General features: G+C 45.7%; 1 protein-coding gene across 1 annotated transcript in view; it reads right to left on the bottom strand.

Annotated features, from left to right (window-relative positions):
- Window positions 1–12,574: 12,574 nt before the first annotated feature.
- EFEMP1 (EGF containing fibulin extracellular matrix protein 1) overlaps window positions 12,575–23,410 on the bottom strand; it is a 41,881-nt gene continuing 31,045 nt past the window's right edge. Inside the window, exons 6-11 of the mRNA XM_008924836.3 lie at window positions 20,593–20,712; window positions 18,740–18,859; window positions 17,219–17,338; window positions 15,631–15,754; window positions 15,340–15,535; window positions 12,575–13,856 (exon numbers count right to left, since the gene is read on the bottom strand). Coding sequence (XP_008923084.1) covers window positions 13,698–13,856; window positions 15,340–15,535; window positions 15,631–15,754; window positions 17,219–17,338; window positions 18,740–18,859; window positions 20,593–20,712 — 839 coding nt within the window. The 3' untranslated portion in view covers window positions 12,575–13,697. The remainder of the gene's footprint in view (window positions 13,857–15,339; window positions 15,536–15,630; window positions 15,755–17,218; window positions 17,339–18,739; window positions 18,860–20,592; window positions 20,713–23,410) is intronic.

Raw genomic sequence — 23,410 nt, 5'->3', positions numbered from 1 at the left:
CGTTGGAGAAACAATATTGAGGGGGGAAAAAATCTTTTATTAGAGCAATATTCAACCTCCTGCCATACGGGGGCACTGCTCGGCTGAGCAAGGGATGTGCTGCTCCTGCTGGTGCCTGCAGAGTGCAGCTTCTGCCCGCACAACTCCTCCACGGCTCGCCCGGAAACTTGTGAAAGTAGCCCGAATATCGAGGGAATGGTAGAAAACAGCAGCTTGTTTTTCATCCCGTATTAGTTCATACCTCTCTGAGGCAAATCCCCCACCTGACTCTTCAGGGTGGTCAAATGAAACGTGGGCAGGTTTGAGTTTGCAGGGATGAGTGAGTTGGCACAGAAAGTATTTTCTTTTCTTTGATGTGAAGAGAAAAATTTTACAGAAATCGCAAATTGTAAGGAATTTACAAGAGAAACGGTAAATTTTACAGTATTTATAAGAGATAGTGCTCTTCCCTTTGTGTGTGCAATGGGAGTGAAGGGGGCTGAAGAGACACTGAGTTTCTGGTTTAAAAAGGAGGACCTAAAGGTGTGATTTTTTTAAGCCTTTTCAGGCATTTTTGTGGATTCTGAGCATTGAATGCTGTGTTCTTAACAAGAGCTGAGCAAAACTAAATTCAAAAGCACTCTGCTTGTGTGGGATAACTTAGATACCTGTTCCCAAAGCTGAATTAGCACCACTTGTAACACTGCAAGTGACTTTGACCTGTATTTTCAGTCAGTGTAAAAAGAAATGTGAGTGAGCATGATGTGTGCAGCACGAAGCCTCCAGGTGTGTGTGCTTGCTTTCTGTCAGCTCAGTTTGGGGGATTTTGAGTTAAAATGATTTGTGTTCTGGCAAGCTCTCCCCATATCCCTTTTGAGGGCTGAGCACTGCTCAGGGCTCCTCTTGTGAGGCCACGCAGCTCTTCGTTGGTTGTGAAGAGCCAAAGGTCTGATTTTAAATGGCTAAGATGGGAATTGTGTTACATTCCAAGGAATACAAGGTCTGAAATGACCCAAGGCCCTGAATTACTGGAGTGATTGCAAGGCAAATTTGGGGGTGTGTCAGGTGGCGGCACAAAATCAGTCAGAAAAGGTGAATCTGGAACTGTTCAAATCCTTTGTTGAAAAGCTACTTGCGATTGTTTAGATTAAAATAGCTATTAAATAGTTCCTTGGGCTTTCGTGCTGGGTGTGCTTTCTTTTAACTTAGTGTGTTAATTTTAAAAAAGCATTTTGGAGTAAGAGAAGCGAAGCAAGGCAGTGACTCACAGAGCCTCTCTAAGGAGGAGCAGAGCCCTGGGAGCCTCCAGGGTGCTGGTGCTGCCACGCAGAAAGGTCCAGGTGGTGGAGAAGGACAGGAGGATGTCATGGAACAGTCAGAAAAAAAGACAGGAGCTGCTGGCCTGCCTGAACTTGTCGATAATTAAAGCATCTTAGCCATGGAAACCTGTTCGTTTTTGCTCTCTAGGAAACTCCAGGGGAAGTGTCTGCAGCTTTGTTAGGAGCTGGGTGTTGGCACAGGCCGAGCTTGCAGCAGTGCTGAGCGTGGTGGACAGCACTCTGGAAATAAAGCAGCAGCCACAGGCCGGAGCTGTTCCCTCTCTCTCCCCTCTGGCATCATGCTTTGCATTTTTCCCTTTAATTTCGAAGCAAAACTATAAATAGGAGTTGGGAACTGTGTGGATGTGGTGATGGATATGGGGTTTGTTTGCTGTTCTCACCCACTCTCCTTAAAAAGGAGGGTTAAGCTTAAATTAAGAGCTAATGATGGAGCAGTTTGTCATCCCGTGCCATGTCCTTGATCCATTTCCAGCGTGTTGGCTCCATCCTCTGGACAAATATCACTGGTTTCAGCAGGGCTGGGTCTAGCCCTTTGTGTGGATCTTTCAAATTTTGCCATGAACACAAATACAATAGGCTCAAAATAAACTTATTTCTTCAAGCTGACTCCTTGGAATCCCTAAATGCCTACATTAATCTCTTATCTTCGCTTAGGAAAACATCTGTGCTATTTTTTGGGGTATGTAGTAAGAGTTACACCTTGATATAGGTCCTCCTGATCCGAGGAGATAGTACATATAAAATGAAGGATGAAAACAGCAATAAAAATTTTCTAAGGCTGATTAAAAAAATGTGATTTATAGTCAGGACCCAGTTATAAATCTCATCAGCACTCGCTACACTTATAGCTGTTGCTGCACTGTTGAAAGAAAGGTTAGTAGAGAATTAAGTATGTGGTGTTTAATTCATGTGGTTACTCACACAAGTTGCAACTGGCTTGAAAAATGCCATTGTTAGTAAAAGCAGGAGAATGGTGATACATATTTATAGTCATAAGGGTGTCTACCATGTAAAACTAAGTATAGTCCACCTTGGTTTGGGGTCTGAAATGTGTAGAACGTGTCAAAGTTTTGGCAGGGTAACAACAGCTGCTCCTGGTGGCAGGAATTTGCTCCACGGCTGGTACCAGTTCAGTGATTCAGCTTCAGCCTTGGGTTTATTTTACTGTGTTATAACTTCATACTGTGTGCCTGGCCTTGTTGTGATTGTGGGTATTGTCCTAAGAGCCCCCCAGACCCCCAGATTTAACCTTTATGGGTTGTTTGTAAGCCTGTGGGTGGTGGGTGTGAAGAGCACTGGAGGACAAGCAGGAGTTTCTCTGTGGCACACCCCGATTTTTAACTCTGTCACTGGGCTGATCTTGATCCATAACTCCCAGCTTATTATTCCCAGGACAGGTGATCCTCCATCCTTCTGCCTTTGGCTTCAGAGGTTCCATCCCACTTCTGAGAAAAACACCTATTATTAAATGTTTGGGGTTTTTTTAATTGTTACTGCAGTTTTCAAGATACTAAAGTTGATTGTGTGTCCAGGCAAACATAAACACCGAGTCAGGGCAGCAATATCCAGTGTACCATGTTATCTACAGGCTTCTGAATCTTCTCTCAGTGACTTCTTTCCTTTAGGATTATACCTGTTTTTTCCAATTCCAAGCAGTTGTTGGGTAGTTCCTACTTGTGAAACCCTCAAGGAGATGTAATTCTGTCCCTGCCATGATTTGAAAAATGAGGAAAGCTCTTATATTTTCTTCCTGAACCTGCTTAGGTGTGATACTTCTAGTTTTGAGAGCAGTGGACTGTGACCAGCTGGTCTTGCCCAGCAATTTCTGCCTCTCACAGGGGTGCAGTGCAAGGTGCTGATGGGCACCAGCAAATTCACAGCTCTAGGGAAGCTGTGCAGGGAAAATAATCCTCTCTCCATCTGCTTTGTGCTCTGAAAAGGGGTTGACTTGCCATGCCACAGAATTTTGAGGCTGATTTTTTTTTTTTCCTGACCCTGGGAAGAATTTGAGGTTGTGAGGCTCTGGCTGAGCTGGAATAAACCCCAGTTTCTTGGCTGGCTCTGCAGGGTTTGGGGATTTTTTGGCCTCTGCATTGGGATCCCTGGCCAGGGCTGGCCCCAACACCAGTGGCTCCTGTGCCTTGCTTACAGGCAAGAGGGAATGTGCTTTTAAGGATTGCAGGAAAATCCTGCTGAGGGTGCCTTTGGGACAATCTGGGGGCTCTGTTTGACACCTGCCCTTCATTGGGTGGGTGTTAATGCCTCCTGGAGGGGGTGTCCCCTCTGGGACCAGGCAACTGGTGATGGAACCTCCTACCCTGGCCCTTGGAGCTTGGCATGGCCACGCTGCAGTCCCCAAATTGCTGAGGGGGGACTGTTGGGAGCCCACCTGTGTGCCCCAAGTTGTGTTGCTGGTGGCAGGAGGAGGGGATGGGACACCCCGTGTGCCCAGTTGTGCTGGGTTTGCCAGGGACAAAGTGTGGGCTCAGTGCCAGGCCCGAGCCTTGCACGGGTTTATTCTTGTTCAGGGCAATGGGCAAATCTTGGTTTCAAATTTAGGAGCACAAATGTTGGAGAGAAGGAAACTGAGGTATTAGTGCACACACTTGTGCCATAACTGCCATAACTGTGGATCTGCTTCCTCAGCCCTCCTGCTCCACACAGATTTCTCTTTACTAAGCAGATTGTGAATCCTGTTCCTGTTGTCCAAGTGGAGTGAAACCTGTTCTAAATAACCCCGTGGGAGAATATTTCAGTTGTGATTTTTTTATTTTCTTTTGGTGATGAGCTTTGCCATTTAACATCATTAAACTCAATTACCACAATTAAGGTTTTTTTACTGCTTTTATTGGATATTTTGAGTTGATTTACTTCAACTCCTGAATGTGGAGGTTTGATGTTCCTAGTTTTGTCAACCTAAAAAACTCGAGCTCAAAAAAAAAACTTTGTGAGAGCTTCACAAATCCAAGGAAGAGCACTTTTTATTTCATCCTGAAGAGCCCGGAGTTGTTAGTAAACTAATGAGCTGTATAATTACAGCACAGGTTGACAGGCAGAGCTTTTGCAAATCACTGCTCCCCAGTTGCTGTAGAGCCAGTGCTTTCTGCCCTGCTGCTCTGTGGAGGAATGGAGGGTTCAATTCCATGTGGGAATTGATTACATTGGCAAAAGTTCTACTTGTAACATCTTTTCCCTTATAAATTTTTTCTTTCCACACGCCCAGTGCTGATTCAGTTGTAGATGGTCCAGCCAGTGGCTGTGGAGGTGCATCTGCAGCATTTCGTGGTGTTTTGTGAGCTGAATCGTGGTTACTGTGCACACAAGTGTCCCTTTAGGTCTGTCTGTCTTGGCGTGCTCAGAGATGGAATTTAACGCAGAAAAAAAATCATCTCCAGAAAGTAGAGTTACTGTTCTAACCGGATTGAACTGCAGTTATAATTTGAGCCCCACCACTTGTGTGTTAGCAACTGTTTTCCTCCCAGCAGTAACCAGCAACAACCACAGGCATTGAGCTCTGTTTGATCTGATTTTGGGGAAAATTGTTTAGCAATTACTGCTAATCGCTGGCTGATACCTGCATAGCATCCAAGTTCAACTGTACGTTTGCCTCGCACAGGGCAGACTTGCAAACATGATCTGGCACCCAAACAGGCCTGTGCTAGACTTGAAATTATTCATGTGTACTTGGATAAGTAAACAAATAAGGAATTTGGAGACTTTCGAGATTATCGAATATTTTTAATTGGGTACCTGCCTTTTTTTTAACTTGGAGCCGCTCAGGATGGTCTTGAAACCAAGCTTTTAGGCTTTATTTGTTTCTAGGGTTGGTACTTGTAATAAATTAATGGATTTAATAAACTCAGAAGAGTCTTAAAAGGGGGAAATTCTTCTCCGGGATGATGGACGTATCCAAGCAAACAGGTCCTGTACACTTGGTCAGGTTGATGTCCCTGCAGAGCTGAGCTGCATGGCCCTGATGGCTCAGTTCTGCTCCTCAGCAAAATATCCTTTCCTTGAATTATCCCTTTGAGGTTCCCAGGTCCCAGAAAAGGTGTGTGAGCCCTGGGAGGGGCACAAGTGCCTCTGCGTGGGGGTGACGTGAGGTGAGAAGGGAAGCGGCAGCGCAGGGGCTGTGCCGGCCCGGGGCTGCAGAGCATGGAAAATGCTCCGGATCTCAGATGTGTACGTTGAAATGGCCCGGAGGCAGCTTAATCTTATAGGGGAGGGATTGGCATCGTGCACAAACCCAGCAGAAATGGGCCTTGGCAGCGGCGGAGGCCCCGGGACAAGCTGTTCCCAACGGTTTATCGCTCGTGTGAGCTCACGCTCGCTGCACTGCTGACCCAGGGAATGTGCCTCCTGCTCTGGTCCCAGCCCGATAGCCCCCTCAGCCAGGCTTTATCCAGCCTTCCAGGGAAATCCTCCACGGCTGCCTCCTGCATGGGGTTTGCTGTGGGAGGGGGGGGCTGGAAACCCACCCTTGGAGTGGTGGAAGACGCAGTTGTGGGGCTGCAAAGGGGAGGAAAAGAGTGTAATGGAAATAATGCCTCCTCAAATACAGCTCATTCCCCGTTGTTTTTTTTTCCAGGATGGGGTGGGCAGGTTCCACAGCATCCCCGTGTTCCAATCCACTTGGGCAGTTTGGTGCCTCAGGACTCGTTTCTGCCCCGGTTGCTCATGCTGAGATGTCGCAGTGGGTTATTGGGGAAGAGCTTAAAAGCTTTTTTTGTTGTTCTTCTGGATGGTTTTTGGCACTGAGGGAACCTGCAGCTCTTGCAAAGCGTTCAGCATCCCTGAGCTGCAATGCTATTGTAACATCAGACCTCACTGGGGTTTGGCTTGGGGCTCCCATCCGGAAGGATTAAAATGCTTGTGTTAGACAGGAATGTTACCCTCGGTAGAAATTTCCATATAAAACCCTCTCCTTGTCCTTTCTCCATATATTCCCCCCATTTGTCTCCCCCTTATTTCTTTTTATGGCTGCTTCTGCTTGGCAAACACCACTCTGGTCGTAGCTGCGTGTCAGCCTTTGCAGGAGCTTCTGCGGGGCAATCAGGCTCGAAAAATTAAAAAGAAATGGATTCTTTTAGGCTTGTTTTTGGCTCTCTTGGGCTTTTCACCCCGTTGTCTGTGCCTGGTGAAGGCCACGTGCGAGCAGTGGATGGGGCGTGGGATGACACGGGGGGAACCCCACGGGCCTCTCCCGGTGCCTGGGTGGCCTCAGCGGTGGCTTTTCCCCGTGGGATGGGTCGCCCCGTCCCTGCGTGGGCTGTCCCGGTGCCGCCGTGCCAGGGGGGATGGCACTTGCACCTCGAGAGCCTGCTCAGCCCCGAGCTGGCAGAGGGCTGTGTGGTTGTTGGCTGCAGCCTCGGCGCCGCAGGGCACGATTTCAACCACGTCTATGGAGACCAATTTCAACATCAAAACAAACCAGCGTAAGTGGAATTTATATTACCTTTTAAAAAGGCGAGTCAACAGAGCTGAGGGCTCTGCTTCGAGGAAGCCTCTTGGGTTTGTTCAGGGAATTACTGCAAATATTTTACGTCCTTTCGGAGACTCCAGGCAACCTCAGGCAGCATCTGCCGAGGACAGCTGTTGAAATAGCCCAGGTTGTGTGGCTGGTCAGGGGATTTTGGGGCCTGTGGTATGAGAAAACACTCCCCCCATCACCAAATATCCCACACTGTCTAATTTTTGGGCCCAGGCTGTTCTTTCTAAATTTCTAGATAGTATTTCCCCCCCAAGCAGTGTTTTTGTTTTGGGTGATGGTGGTCCAGAGCAATCAGACCAAAAGCCTGGATCCCAAGGTGTGCAAGTCTGAGGGTGTGCGAGTTTGAGTAAGGCCAGAGGTGGAGAAGTAATCTGCTGTCCAGAGATGGAAAATATTCCTGCAGCAAAGTCACAGCAGTGGAAGGTGCTGCCCAAAGCCCCTTGAAGAGGCAGGTTAAAGATGGGCTGGGGGTGCTTCGCTCCTCCCTCTGAAATGTGCTTGAGTACTCCGTGCTCAGATGGAAAACTGAACCTTGGAAGCTCAGTAATAGGTGATTAGAGAAGTTTCACCAGTATGTTTTGTTTTTTCCAAGCTGGTTAGAGCTCATCCCCTCTCCCTCAGCCTGGGGAACAGAGACTTACCAAGCTGCTGGGCTTAACATTTGAAAGCAGGCTGGTTTAGGGATTCTGGCCCGGGTACAAGCATCAAATTATGACAGGGTGAATAGTGACTTAAGTGCTTCCTTTGTGATAGGAGGCTGTGCCAACAAGCTGCCAGCTCAGAGATGTGTTTTAATCACCTGGTGGTACCTTCAGGCAGGTGGATTTGAGTGGGATGTTGGTACTGCCTGGATCCTCATTTCTTTATACGTCAGCGCTGCTGTATCATCCACCTGTACCAGGAATGTGTGAATAACCCTTCAGCAGAGCCTCATTTGCATCTGTGGTTGTCACGATGGGAATGTGGTGCCTTTCCAGCTTTTCTTCACACTTCTGTGCCAACAGCCTTTGTGCAAAGCACAGATTGAGGCTTCACAGGAATGTCACTGTGGCCTCTCAACCTCTGTCACTCCAGAAAAACGGGGGCGATAATTTTCAAACTAAGGAAACGTTCCTGCGAAATGTCTCCTTGTGATAGAGCTGGGCAGCTTTCAACCTGGGAGATGGGAGTTGGAACAACAGGAACGGGCTTGGCTGTAGAGCAGGGAGGGAGAAGGGTTGTTGGAGATGCTCATTGTGATACATGAGAAGAAAGTACTCCTTGTTTGTCCATGAAATCTCAGTGCTTTATTGGAGATACTCGCCGCATGATTTAGATCTTCCCTCTCCAGCATTCCAGGGCAGAGGCAGGAATCTTCTGACCCCATTAAGGTTTCGTGTTACTATTTTGATCCCTGTGATTCGGTTTGCAGTACAGAATCACCAGCCTTGCAGGGAGTGCTTGGCGTGTTCATTCACGTTCTCCACTGCCTACCTACCTACCTTGGCCAGCTTTTAGAGCTCTCCTGAAACAAAACAACCCTATGAAATATCGGGGGGTAGCATCTAGACCAGCCCTGGGTTGCAAAATTGTTTGGGGAAGAGAAAGCAGCAAATGCAAAGCTCAGTTTTAATCACTTCAAGGGTCAATTCATGTCTAAGTGTGTCCAGAAATGGCTTTCCTGGGAACACCATTGCCTGCAGTGATCTGGTTCCTGCTGCCTGGCCCTTGAAGGTGACTCTTTTTGCAAACATTTGCTGCTGACTGAGTTTGCTCTGATGCTTTTGTGGCCACTGCTGGGCAGGGGGTGAGATCTGGGCACTGACCCCAGCACGGGCAGCAGCCACCCCAAAACCTCACTAATGCAGCATCCATGTGCTCTGTGGAGGCTGCTGCCTTGGTCCTTTGGGTGGCATTTCCAGGTTTCGGGAATGTGGCATGGCAACAGGCAGTGCTGAGGGCAGAGCGCCTGGCAAGGGCGTGGAACAGCTTCGGAGCTGATCCTGGCAAACTGGAAATGCTTCCCCTGTGCCCGGGGGTGCCAGGGAAGAGCTCCAGTCCAGGACAGCCACATGGTTAATGGATCCTGGGAGGCTTTCCTGTGGATGTGTGCAGTTACTTCTCAGCCTGAGCTGCACTTTGACATTCCCAGCATGCTGCTGTAAGAGGGGGACAGGACCCAAACTCCACCCTGTGTTCAGGCTGTAGTGCATTTATACAACAGTGTAAAGGTTCAGCTTCATTCCCTGCTCTGTTCCCAGTTACTCCTGATGCTGGATCACCTTTCTGGGGCTGTGATTTCCTTTAGGAATGGTCTGTCATAACCTTGACACTCTCCTGGGAGGTGCTGCTCAGTTCAGTTCCCTTTGCTGTTCAAACAAAGCTGGGATAACTTCCCCCCCCCACGTGCATCCCTTTACATTTATCCCCTTTGGTTTCATTCTGGCATTTTTTTGCTCAATATTCAGAGCACTGTAAAGGCTCTGTTTTCCAGAGGATGCTCATCTTTACCTGAACAACTGAATATCATCAGCAAAATGTTCTGTTCCCCTTCTTTATGCACCTCTTACTTTGAGGCAGGTCCTTCAGTGTGTTGCTGTTGTGCCAAATTCCTCCTCCAGACACAGGATAGAAAGTTTCACTTCATTTCTTTTGCCGTGGCATTATCTTTTTTGCTCATTCCCCTAATGTGTGGGTCCCTCCTTGGCCCCACCAGGCTCCTGGGAATTTGTTTCTGCTGTGACTGGAAGAGGCTGGATTTGCCAGCGCAGGCATTTGCAAGTTGCTCCTTTGGCCTGCCTTGTTTGTTTGCACGTGTGACCTTCCACATCTCAGGAACATTTCCATTTTCCATGTTCCTATACAACCTCAGCCTCTCAGAGAATGACTTATTGATTTTAATAATGCCTTTTACCCTGCTGCTTTGGTATGTTGGCTTCCCCTCTGCAGCCCTTCCTCCCAGCTTCCAAAATCTGTTTGTTTTCCTAGTTTCCATGCCGCCTGCAGGAATTCTGCTCTCTTGACTTCCCACTTGGGTGTTTGTTGTATATGTTCTGTATAGGAAACATTCCTCTATATTGCACAGAGATACTCCAGGAACACCCAGAGTGCAGGGAGCAAATGTGACCCTCCAGAGGAGGTGGTCACAGATTCAGATGTTTCTGGAGTGGCACCGGCAGGATTTAGACCTCGAGGTGTCTGTAACATTCATGACTCTGGTTTCAGAGTTTAACAGCATAAATATGTTGGGGTTTGTCAGCCCAGCTGGCAGGCTGCTCACTTTCAGAGCTTTTTCTGTGTGCTTGTTCAGGTGAGGATGGAGCACTGGGAGCTTTTGTAGACTGCAGAGGGGTATCTTAGGGCCTGGGGGGAGAGAAAAAAATGAATGTTTCATTAAAGCAGTGCAATGAAGTGAACCAGAGCGTGTGTATGTGCAGGGCAGGAGCCACTGCAGTGCTTAGCTGAGAGCAGCACCTCTGAGTGTTTATCCTCTTTGAATAGATATGCACTGTGTGGTTTTACAGAAATATTATTAAAATTAAAAAATATTAATTGCCCAGATGCATTTCTGGGAGGGAGAAGAGATGCAGAGCGCTGATGTTCCTTCTGGGACTGTTGGGATACTGGATCAGAAAGTGAAATAATTTCTCAGCTGAGAGCAGAAACAGCACATGATTGACAGAGTGGCTGTTGGCAAGCAAAACCTGGAGCTCACCTAGTTCCAGTGTTTACAGCAGTTTCATCCCCAGCACTCCTAAGCTCACCCAGTTCCAGTATTTTGGTCTGAGTGTCTTGGCCACACAGCCCTTCATCCAGTACCAAGGTGCTGGCTGAGATACCACAGAATAAATCACGTGACACAACGTTTTTCAGCTTTTTCTGCTGAGCAAATAGACACAACAAATGTGAGGCTTTAGAAAGAGTTAACTCTGAGATCACTTATTTTAAAAAGAAATTACTTGTTCAACGCACATAATCGATACCAATACAAAACAGGTCTGTGTTTTTTCCCATGCAAGAATGACAAAAGCTGTTGTGCCGTCCTCCAAATCTGCTTTGGCAACTGTAAACCACCCTCATTTTATTAAACAGCTCTCTTTCCTCCTAATATATACAGAACTGTTTGCTGTGTAAACATCTTAACTGCACATCTGCTTTTCCCCAGATATAAAACGCAGTTAACTTTTTGCCCCGCTCACTGAGGCTGCTCACTTTTTTCTGCTGGCCAGATGAAATAAAAACTGGGTTTTGCAGCAGATGCAGCCCAGCTCAGTTTGGAATCCTGCAGGTGTTCCCCCAGCTGGGAAGTGTGGAAACGTGCCATTTCGCTGAGATGATGGGGAGGTTTAGATATGTGAGGGCGTTAAAAATAATTCTCCCTGTTAACAGTGGGCTTTGTCCCTGGTGGGCTCCATGTGCTCCACAGCTGACTGGGGCAGCAGCTGTTCTATATTTTAATGGGAGAGTTATAAAGTTAGAAACATGGATGAGCATTCAAAACACAAGCAACTCTTCGCAGCCATGGAAACGGGATTCAACAATAAACTCGCATTTGTGAGCCTTCCAAACAAAATAATCCCACTGCACTGCCTTCAGGTGGTCTCAGGGAAGTGAATGAACTTGCATTTTGATTTCCTTAAGTTCTGTTTTCTCAAAGTCCTGTTGTTTTTACTCTTTTCTCCCTGTTTTCTATTTCGAAGAAGATACCAAACTTTGCATGTGATCCTGATTTAGGTTCTTCTCCAACACTGACAGATTTATAGGAGAATCTTTCCTGGGGTGTGTTATTGGTAATGGTCATGCTGGTAGGATATAGAGAGGGCTGAGCAAACACTTTGCTCTCCTATAATTCCTTGGGATTTCAGTGTTCTCTATAATCCAAGTAGCTCTTGAAACTCTTGCTGCACGTTTGCTGCAGCTCTGTGTGTTTTGGGGGGGAGCAGATGGAGCTCTGCTTGCCTGGAGGATTGGAGGGACCTGTGGCTTTCCCTCCTACCAACACACAGGGGTTTTTTGGTGTACAGTGGTGAAAATGATGTAAATATTGGCAGGTCATGAAGCTAGAGTAAGTCCTTGGGGCAGCTTGGGGACTCCAGGGCCGATTTGTGGTTGCTTGATATGCTCCAGGTGCCCTGGAAGTCCTGGGATTGAAGGGGGAAAAGCCACTTGAGCCTCCTCTGGGCACCTGCCGAGAGAGAACTGCCCATTTTAAACCCAGAAGCAACAAAACCTTTTGTTTCTTGGAGTGGGCAGTGGTGAATTCCACAATTTGGAAGTTAAAAGTTTGAGTAAAAGAGCAGTGTTCATGCTGGGGGTGAGGGGGGAGGCTTGGAGGACAGCACAGCTCCTTTGTGGGGAGAGGAAAATGTTGGTTAACAAACTAAGTGTGGAGGTGAGGAATTGCATGGAGAGGGAGGAGGAGCAGACATTTTGCTCAGTACATGTGTGGAATGAGGAGGTGCCTTTCCAACCAAGTGGATTTGTGGTGATGAATGGGGAGGAATCTCTGTGGGGAGAGGAGGGAGCTTCCCACAAGGCAAACCCTGGATCAGAGACTTTTCACCACAGAAAACGCCAGTTAAATCCCTCCCTCTGGAGTAGAGTTTTGCTGTCAGTAAAACCAAAGCTCAGTGGGCAACAGGTTTGTCCTTCTGCAAAGGAATTACTTCTTTAGTCTTCCAAGAACTGCACAGACTCAGATCTGGATCATTCTGGCTTTGCAGACTCCCCCAGTACCTGACAGTAACAGTGGCAGTAACAAACCACCTCAAAATAGACTCGGTACAATATGGTAAGAGATCTTTATTTAAAAATTTTGTACATCAAAGGATTAACTGCTACATTTTTTTTTTTTAAACAAGAAATAAGATTTTACATATTACAAAAGATGTTATTAGTTCTTGAAAATTAGAAATAAATTTTATGAACACTGTACATGATACATCTGAGTTGTAAGAGCAGGAACAGGACCGAGTGCCTGGCAGTGATATAACTTAATAAGGAAATGCACTCCATTCTTAGTATACAACATAATACTTCTGGAAAAATAGTATGTTAAGTTCTGTCTGAAAATGCTGCATCCCAGTAACTACCAACAGTGTTCTCAGGAGTGTTCTCATGGACATTTGTGCCCTGCCCGGGGTTTTTTCCATTTGGAGTTTCTTTCTTTGTTGGAGGAATGTTCCTCCTATGGTCCATTTTTCTTGGAGAGAGCAGGATGTTATTCCGTGGCACGGTTAACACAATCTGCATACAAAAACCTGATGCAAAGCATTTCTCACAGTGTAACTTCACCTCCAACCCAGATTAGAAAAACCCACTGTGATAGCACATAAATGCCTACAGAAACAGATTTTTATTGCCTGTTACCTTTTGTTACAAAATAGTTAAAAAGAAGAAATATATTTCAGCTTATCGGATAACCGTTACTTTGTGTATCATTCAGACTACATAATTTTTTTTCTTTTTTTGAGATTCAGTGTAGCTGCATTAGAATTTAAAATAAAAAAAAAACAACACAGAAGATCACTTTAAAATGGCATGACCTATTTGGCTGGGGAGGGGGCGTGAGGTTGCACAGGATACTATGAACATACAGTTCTCATACAAAAGCGTAGTATGGATCTAGTCCAAGGAAGGTAATTAAAAAAAACCAAGATTTAAATCTTTATACACAAAGTGACAATGCCCATGTTATACTATGGAACACATCTACTAACTGGGAATTACAGGCGTAATGCGTGAATAAAAGATACCGACTTACTAAACGAATTTTTTTTTCCTTTTTTTTCTTTAAAAAAAAAAACAAAACAAAAACAAAAGAGAGCAAAAATCTATAAATAAAATAGTAAGTGCTTTCTCTCAGGTAATATCTTTGGCTGCCGCGGTGCCGGGGGGCGCGGGGTGCCCTAGAAGGCGTAGGGCCCCACGATGATGGTTAGCCGCAGCACCGAGCTCGTGCGGTAGTTCAGGCTGTTCACCGTCAGCATCTCCAGGTCCACGATGTGCTCGCGGGGCCCCGCCAGCGACTTCACCAGCACCAGCATGGCGCTCACCGCGCTCGTTTGCTGCGGGGACAACAGAGCTGGGCTCAGTCACGCGGCCCCCGGGCCTCGCCGCTGCTCACAAACACAGGGCAGGGCTGCTTGGAGGGTTTTGGGGCGGCCCTGACTCGTCCCACACCCGGCCTGGCTGCAGGGAAAGCTTCGCCTGACCCAGAGGGGGAAACTGTGCTGCTGACTCTCCCAGGGCAGTCTTTGTTTTTATCCCCATCTCTCAGCTTTTAAAATGGAGAGAATCAGTAAAAGAAGAGGCTTAACGTCTTTAACAGGGGTGTTACTGAGGGGAACTGTCGTCTCATGGCTCGCTCTCCAGAAGTCGTGCTCTCTTTGTAAACTCTGGGAGTCTTTGCCACTGGGCTGTACCTACTGCCATCCCTGCCCTGCACTGCTCCAAAACTTGCTTCCCAGGCTGGGCTGGTGCTCCTGGGGAAGGCCTTGGCCATGGCATGCTGCTGCTTCGGTAAATGGCATTGTCATTCCCAGGTGATGATAAAAGGAAAAACTCCCTCTCTCCCTTTGCCTACTGCAAATATTTTCTCACCATATCACAGGAGTGGGGTGTGCAGATGAACCCAGTGCATCTGCTGTATCCAAGACCCAGCTCAGAGCTTGACTAAACCAGTGAGAATAGCTTCCCAGTAAGCCTTTGTTTACCACAGTCCCCTGGCAGGAATAAACACGTGCTTCCTTATTTAAGGCCTGTGATTTCTTTTTGGGTGCAACAAGAGGAGGTTGGAATTGTTACTCTAAGAGTCAGTCTGAAGGTTAGACTGGGGTCTAACCCAAGTGAGACCTGGAATAATCTTGTTCTTATTCTAAGCAAAGAACTGTTTGCATTTTGGGGGTGGTGATGCGGTTTTGGTGTGTAATAAATCCAGGGAAAAGCAACTGGATTATAGGTTATGTCAGAACAAGTGAGATTTAGATGAGTAGTCCCTTGTTCCCATCTTGGGGAAACATGGTGCAAATGGCAATGCCATACCTTGCTACACCTGTTGGATCAAAACCCCTTAACCCCCAGATTTGAAGGAAAATAACTAAAAATGACAACCTTCCAATTAATATATTTCTGACAGAAGCTTTTGTGCTGATTCTGTTTTACTGAGTATAAAGCTACACACGAAGGAAAAGGATTTCCCAGGAATTCATAAATATTACAAGGGTCCAAGAAAATCAGATTTCCTCCAAAAACCCTCGAAAAGCAGATGTTCTGGACACTTTGAGTCATATGTATCTACTTGAATGTGTCCCACCAACAGGAAACAGTGTTGTTCCAAGTGGTTTCCTGAAATAGTTGCAGCACTAAATGAATCTAATATAAAGCCGTCGTAAATTGGGCTGAGCTTAGCTTGGGATGAGGCACTGATTTCTAGAATGCTGTTAGTGATTTTTTATTTTTTTTTTTGGTGCCAGATGAGAAATGTAATTAAGGTGGTTGTCCAGGGACTCTGTGTGTAATCCCCTCATGAATGTTTCTATCCATACTCACCCTCAGGTAGAACTCCCCGTTCTCGTTGCCGGACTTGATCCGGAAGGTGTTGATGGTATTGGGGTAGATGGTGGTGGCCTGGATCTGGAAGATGTCGGAGGGCACCGTCCTGTCGGAGCGGATGCTCATGTACTTGTACACCACCGAGTAGGGCAGCTCCCGGCAAATGGCGTTGGACACGGGGCACACGCAGCGGCTGCGGCACACACAGGGGCACACACAGGGGCACAACACGTTAGCACAGCACTCCCTGCTCGGGGGGAGCCGAAAGGGAAGGAATTCCCCTCTTACTTCTCGGATGTGAGCACGTAGGGCTCCTGGCAGGGGTTTCTGGGGTAGCAGCGGAACCCTCCGTGGTAGTTCCAGCAGATCTCGTCCTCTCGGCATTCGTTGGTTGTCTCGCACTCGTTGATATCTGGGAGACAGGAAAAGGGACTGGGTAGCAAACTGGTTTCCATCATTGGTAAACATACTCCCTGTGCCTTCAGAACAACCAAAACCCAGCCCAGCCACCTGCTTGTCAGAAACCCCTCAGGTTTCAGTGTTCTGGCTGTAAAGGATTTCTCCAGGCAAAAGTGGAATAAACGTTTTTTTATTGAGTGTTAAGTAAGACTGCCCCAAATCTTCGTTCGCGAAGCCTAGCCATGAAGTAAGACTGGACATCTTAGTTGAGTGGAGATAGACATTTATCCCGTGTAATCCAGCTGTGGAACCACTGTAAAGTTTCTCATTAGCAAAGAAGAACTTTACAGCAGGAGGTGTCCTGAAGACAGAGGGGAAAGGTCTCAAGGAAGAATTGATTTCTTGCCTTTTGTCGGTTCTCATTTCTAATAAGCTGGGTTTTTCATGATCTAAGATGCTTAATTAATGGTGCATTTTAACTAAAATAGCTTCGAAAGGAGTAATGAAAACTTGTTTATTGGGCAAAGCAGAGCTTCCTTTTTTGCCTGGGAGAAGAAGCCTGGAGGGAGGTGGGGACTGTCAGCCCTGCACTGTATTAATGCTCCTTTTCCTGTCACTGCCAAAACCCCACTGTCTGCCTACACAGGCTCCTGAATTTCAGAGGCACAGGAAGGATTTATTCAAATGTAATTAGATCTTTTAGATTCTCCAAGTGTCCCACAACATTCAGTACCAACTGCTGTTAAGGTAGAAAAGAAGTTAATCTGATATTTGTAAGAAAATATATTGATAAAGAAGAGCTATTTTCTCATCTCTTCTGCCAATAATTCTACACCTGTTCATTTCTAAAAATAAGGGCTTTTAAAACAGGTTCTGAGTTGCAGAAGCAATGGGTCTTGAGCTTAATACATTGTTCTGCAATATTCTGTAACAAGATGACAGACATTTAACACCAGTGAGGACTTGAAAACCCTGGCATTCGGTGGCACCTGGCCAGAACATTTATTTTTCTAAACACAAATTATCTAAGCTGCTGAAGGCTTGCATTTTTTTTTTTTTTTGGTCTTCTGTTATCAGAACAAACATATCTTCAATTTCTACTGTGACTGGATTTAGGAATCTCTCTAAAAAGAAACATGATATAAAGCCATGTTTCATGTTTGTAAAAAACAACCTGATTTTATTGAGGGATGTTTGACTCTGAAACTTGGACCCACTTCCTCGACATCTTAAGTTTTACCTGGGGGTTGCAAACCCTGGAATTTTGTCCTAGGAATCTGAAGGACTTGGAGTTTGAGCTGCAAGATTCAAATAAGATTAATTGAATATCTTATAATCACCAAATGCTTTATCAGCATATCTTCTGCTGACAAAATAATAATCCTGGCATGAAATATAACCATTTAGAGAGTGGATATTCTTAGTCCTGGCTGAAATGGTGCTAATAAAGGCAGGGTTTTGAGGTGAGGGCACTTACCTTGACATGTTCTGCCTCCCACTACCTGGTATCCTTCAGGGCACACACAGGAGAATTTTCCTGGCTCGTTGACACACTGGTACTGACAGATGTAACTTGAGGTTCTGCATTCATCAGTGTCTGCAGAGAGCAAAGAGCTCAGTTATTGCCTCTTAACTTCTGCCTTGTTACACAACTAAATGGAACAGCTAAATGCTTCAAAATAAAAAAAAAAAAAATCAGTCTACAAAGAATGTTATAAAAAACCTCAGATGTGCTGCTTGATGCCTCCAAGACAGATGGAAAGGCCAGTTCTGCTGGGGTTTTATCAATAACCTTCCAGAAGGAGAGTTTGGGGTTTGAGGAAGCAGAAGCTAAATTAGGCTTCAGGATAGGTTTGGGAAAATAACTCCTGAAAGCCTTGTATACTTGTAGTATTCCAAAGTGGGATTACTTTGAGGGGGAAAGAAACACAGATGTGAGATTAGTTAGTAAGGCAAAAATGTTGCCTTTGTACTTGTGCCCTGTGCTAATGGAGTAGCTCTTTGGGAAAGAGGAAAAGGGTTTTTTTGCCTTCTAATAATATTCAGTGTATCCCATTCTCCTGCTTTTTTATCCCTGCGTAACCATCATTTCCCAGTGAGAGAATTCTGGTGCGGAACAAAATTTCAACAGCGAGTGCCATTAACAGGAAATTCATTTAAACCTCCCAAAACTGGGGATTGGCTTGGGAAACAGCAGGAGCTCCCTCCTACCACCTCTGAGGCTTGAGCCCAGCTCTGGGTTCGAGGTCAGGGATGTCCTTGGAGGCTGCATTCTTGCTGCTCCCTGTTCTGTTCAAATAGGATTAGCTTAAGCAGCTTGGCCAGGGAGCATCTGGGAGAGCTCTTCCAGCTCGTTCGGGAGGGCAGCGCCCAACCACAGACCTCTCTGGCTCCAAGGCTGGCAGAGAGGACGTGGGGCTTTCAGGGTGAGATCACCGGGGTCCAAAAGGGGATTAGAGCACCCCCGTGGAGGCTCTGGCAGAGGAAAGGGAGTGTGGATTGTATAATCATCAGGAGACAAGCTGTTTGTGTACACAGGCCTGAAAGCACCTCAAAAGCACAATTGTCGCTTCCTTCACATCAGAAATCTGGAGGGGTGGTTTCCAGAGGAGCCCAACAGCACAGAGAATTGCCCTTGTTTTTGGTTTGCATTCCTTTCCAATTCATTTAGTGGTCATCAGCATGAGACCACACACAATTCCAGGGAGTTTGGGAAATAAGGGCTCGGAGCCTTATTCTTCCCAGCTGTTTCCCAGGTCTTGTTTGGCACTTATTGTAGAGATACCCACCCCTCTCTGTACCTCAGTGCAGCCACTCAGGTGTGAATTAGCTACATTTGCACCCTAAAAATAAATGTCTTAAAGGTTTTGGCTCCAAACTGCACCCACTCAAGGGTGGCTCCACTTGAATTATGTCCCTCAGTTCACAGAAAAGCGTCTGGGAAAACAAAAACAGGACAAAAAGTTGCTCTTCCAAGGCACAAAAAGCAATCACTCACCTTCACAGTTGATTCTGTCACTGCTTAACTCAAAGCCTGGGTTGCACTGACAGATGAAAGAACCCAGGATATTGTAACACTGTTGTGCACATGGGTTATTGGCATCACATTCATTTATGTCTGAAAGGGAAAACAACAGGTATTTACCCTGGGTGGGTGGTAATTAGGCTCAATGCATCAGTCCTTAGGCCGGGCCTACTGCTCAGCAGCTCAGCTGACTCTCCCAATGGAGATCTGGCATCACTGCAGCAATGTCAGATCTGTGCTTTACATTCCATGTAAAAAAGAGCATTTTTCCAGGAATGGGAGTTATTCTAACGCGTGATGAATTCTCCCAAAAATGTTTAGTGTGGCTATTAAACTCCACATTCCAGCCTCCTTTTTTTTTTTTCTTTTCAGGTATGAAATGCCAAGTCTCTATAAATAATTGATATAAGGAACACATACTGATAAGACCTCTCAGCATGCAGTGGTTAAGATTTATTTGAGCTATTTATTACCCTTAAAATCGGTTCTTTGAGATTCCATTGCAATTATAACACGAGCCTTGGAGGCCAGTGGGGTTTTGCAGTGCTCTGAGGCCTGGCCCACGTTGGGGGAAGGTATGTTTGTGTGCTGCCTGTTTTCTGTGGTGCTGCCCATCCCCAGAGCACTTGTGAGGACACTGCTGTGGGAAGGGAAGCAATTTTTAGTGGGAAGTTTATAAAAGTCTAATCACCTCTGGAATCTATAAGCCTTGTTTTTCCACAGGCTGTTGATTAACTGCTGCTCCTCTGCCATTCACTCCATAGATTTCACTGTGTTTTCCCTTGTATTCCTCCCCTGCATGTTTTCCATTCATTTTTGTTTATCAGATAACGAGGAGAAGCTTCATTTGGAAAAAAAAACCCCCTCTGAGTTCGTGGCTTTTGCAAACACTTAAAAATGTCAGCAACAGTGTAATTTAGAGATACAACTGAAAAATGACAAACGTTGGGCACCCAGAAAAATGACACCAATGAAGAGGATATTAATCCTCTGTATGATGAACATCCTAGTCCTGAAAAGGAGTCATAATAGGGGAAAACTCATCACAGATTTTTTTTCTTCCTTTTTTTTTTGTTCTTTTCTGGCAACAGTGCAAAGAATGCACATCATGCAGATGGTACCAGAAGGGAAAAAATATAGATTACAGCCAGAAAGAACTTCTGACCATCTCCATCACCAGTCTCTTGATTTTTTTTTTTTTTTGGCCATTCTCTCTGCACTCCAGACACAGTTACCCTTTTATCATTACTCTAATCCTTCTAGAACAGAGCCTATGATTTCCAACTTGACATCAAGTCCTGAAGTTTTACTATCAAGCATCCCTTAGTGTTTTATTTCTGAGGGGAAGATCACTGCTGAAAGGCCATTTTTGACGACCTTTGTTTTAATTTTTAATGTTGTTTTTTCTAGATATTCAGATGTGACCCAGCTGCTTTCTTTCCTCACTACACTGCCCACGTGCTGAGGATAATTACAGTTAACTGCAGAGGTTTAGTCCTGGTTCCCTTGATTTGCCAGTTCCAGCCTTTGGTGTGTGAACTGGCATTGCTATTGGGGAAGCCAATGATAATACAAACTGAAGGAATAATAACTATTAAATATGAAATTAATTAATATTAAATAGTGATTATAAACCTCCCTGCCAACCAAACAGCTCCAGTTTTCCCTCTCTCCCTCCTGTCCTTGGATCCCTTGCAGAGGAGCCTTTCAGAGCAGCCACACTCTGTGTCACCGGTTGCTCTTTATTTCCCTCGAGTCGGGCTGAAAACACTGCCATGCCAGCCGTGGCAGAGGGGAGGTGTGACTCCGTGCAGGGCATTCCTTACCCACGCAGGTGTGGTTGTTGGATGCCAGCTGGAAGCCGGCGTTGCACTGGCAGTAGTAGGAGCCGGGGGTGTTGACGCAGCGGTGGTGGCAGTAGGGGGGCAGCGTGCACTCGTCGACGTCTGTGCCACCAAAAAACAGGGGTTAGTTCCAGTGCAGCCACAGCCCTTCCCTGCTGCTCCCTGCGTCCCAGGATCCCAGGAAACTTAACTGCACTTGAAAAAACCTTATGTGAGCCTAGGTATTGCTTCTACGGATATTAGCAGGGATACTCTTTTTTTTTTTCCCCTTTAAGTATGTTTTTTTATAACAATTTTTTATGCTCAATGCACATCTCAACTTGATTTTTGTGTTCACTCCCCCAGTACTGCTTGATCTGGTTTGTTTAGTGTAGGTAAAACTCCACGTTTGGTTCAGCTTTTCCCCCGGGCTCCCTCAGGATCGGACACGATGCCGACAGCACAGGGAGAGTGGCTTGGAGCTCGTATTCCCAAAAACTCATGTGCAGCGCTCCTAGCACACACTAAATCTTTGCAGCTCCATTAGGAACAGTCCAGATTTTCTGTGCAAGTCCAGGGGAGCGGTGAGGAGAGAAAATTAATGGGCTTGGAAAGGAAACAGGTGGTGCTTTTGCAGGGATCCCCAGAACCTGCCTCGCTCCCCAAGGAGCTGCCATTGCTGCCTGTCCTGGACACCTCTCCAGGTACCAGCACCTGGCTGTGCATCTCGGGCAGGAAGAACCTTCCCCACATTCTCCCTGATTTGAGGTGGAGCAGCTGCCTTTCCAAGCGTCAGCATTCCTGGTGTGCATCAGAGCAGGGCTTTCACCTGCCAACCACACCAACCTGGACCAGCCCATTCCTCTCCCTCTCCGTGTTTTCAAAGGTTTCCCTGGGTTCTGGAGGAGATGCTGCCTCTGGTTTTGCCTGGAATACACTTTTATTATCCCATTATGGTGCCTTAGCTGGGCCTGCTGGAGCTTGGTGGAGCGATCCACGCCGTGCTCCCAACATGTACACAATGGGAGATTTCAAAGGATCAACACTCACACAAATAATCCCAGCACTCCCTGGAACAAAGAAAGGCACTTCCCATATCCATGCCAGATCTTGAGTTTCCTACCTCCAGCTGTTTCCACCATGGATGTGTTTAAAAAGAGGCCAAGACTTTTTTTTTTTTTTAATAATGAGGAAAGTGTTTGTTTTAATATCAAGTGAAAAAAATCATCTTTGGAAATTAACCCTTTCTTTGTCAAATCTGCAGTTGCCATTTGGGGCTGAGCTTTAGTGGAGTGCTTTGGATGGTTCTGAATGAAAAAGCTTAGGCTGGAAAATTCCTGGCTGTCCATACAGTAGCAATTGTCACTGTGACTCCTTTGTGGTAGAGGGAGAAATTTGGAAGTGGAAATGGAATAAATCAGGAGACACAGTAGATTTCCATCCTGGACTTTTACAGGACTAAGCTCTTACAAATTACTGCTTAAAAATAAAAGCATTATACAATATAGGTGTATGAGCAATGCTTTGCTGCTTAGGCACTGCATTTATACACAGAAATGCTTCCAGGATCTGGCTCTGGTTCAGAGGGAATTTTCCTTGTGGGATTGGGCACCTCAGCTCTGTGCAGATCTAAGGGCTGAGCATCGTCTAATCCATTGGGCCAAATCTTGTGTTTGAAGTGATGCTGGAAAACAATTCATTGTCTCTGCAATCATGCATTTCAGAAAAGGCTAATTTGGCAGTGTGTGAACAATAAAATAAAATAAAAATCTAAAAAAAGGACAGGAATTATTAGTGAATTTAGATTAAAATCAACCAATTGTTAAAAATGTCTTTTTTTTTTTTTTCCCCTCCTTCTGCCTCGAAGCCAAAATAGTCTGGAAAAATTTCTTTCAAATTTGAGAAACATTTCCTCCCATATGGAGAACCTCTATCAAGATCTGGCCCCGAGAACATTTTCTGGCTGAGCTGTTAGAAAAATCCCCCAAGACAGGCTTTATTCTGAAATGCTGACAGGACTAACTGTTGGGATGTACTTCTAATTTAGGTCACTGTGTAATATGTAACACAGGTGTTATCCTTGGGCTTGACCTAAATAGGAGAAGGGAAATTTCCCTTTCCAGACATCTTCATGTATAGATTTAGATGCATAAAAGTGAGTCCAGTGAGACTCTCAGTCAGGACCATGGGGCTTATTATTAGAAGTGCTGTTGCATGGCAGTAATATAATTTACCTGCTCTAAAAAACCTAAATAAACCCCAGATATTAAAAAAAAAAAAATAAGCAAAGCAATTCCTCTACCTTCATTCCAAATTCCTCATCCTACTCCTGCACAGGGAACTGGGAAAAATCAGATACACCTGTGTTTACACCAGTTTGACAGTTCAGGGCCTGATCTACATTTCTTAAGAAAGAGATAAGAATTTTTGGGTTTATTTCTACAACCCTTGGCTTGGAACCTTGAAGAAAGAGCCATGCCCAGGAATTTAGGTTAGAATAGGTATGTACTAAAACCTCTCCAGTTTCTTACCTGTATGGCCTTTTGGGAAGAGATTAAAACCAAAAATCAACAACTTCTTATGCATTTCAAGTGTAGGATCCCCGAGACAAAAAGAGGAAAACCTCGAATTCTGCTAAGGACAAAAAATCCCAACCCCAACCCAGTGTCCTGTGTCTTACAAGAGGCTGTCTTGAATATCACCTCGTGATGTACGTGTTTGACTCTCTTGGTTCATGGTTGTTTTTATGATGTGGCAGACCCTAGGCTGCAGTGCCTAGAGGAGCCATTAATGCCCTGGAATTGTGATTCAGGAGGTGTTA

Source organism: Manacus vitellinus, unplaced genomic scaffold (genome assembly GCF_001715985.3).
Source record: "Manacus vitellinus isolate BGI_N305 unplaced genomic scaffold, ASM171598v3 scaffold_38_pilon, whole genome shotgun sequence".
NCBI lineage: Eukaryota > Metazoa > Chordata > Aves > Passeriformes > Pipridae > Manacus > Manacus vitellinus.
The sequence above is the reverse complement of the archived record's forward strand: the minus strand, read 5'-3'. Positions and strand labels throughout refer to the sequence as shown.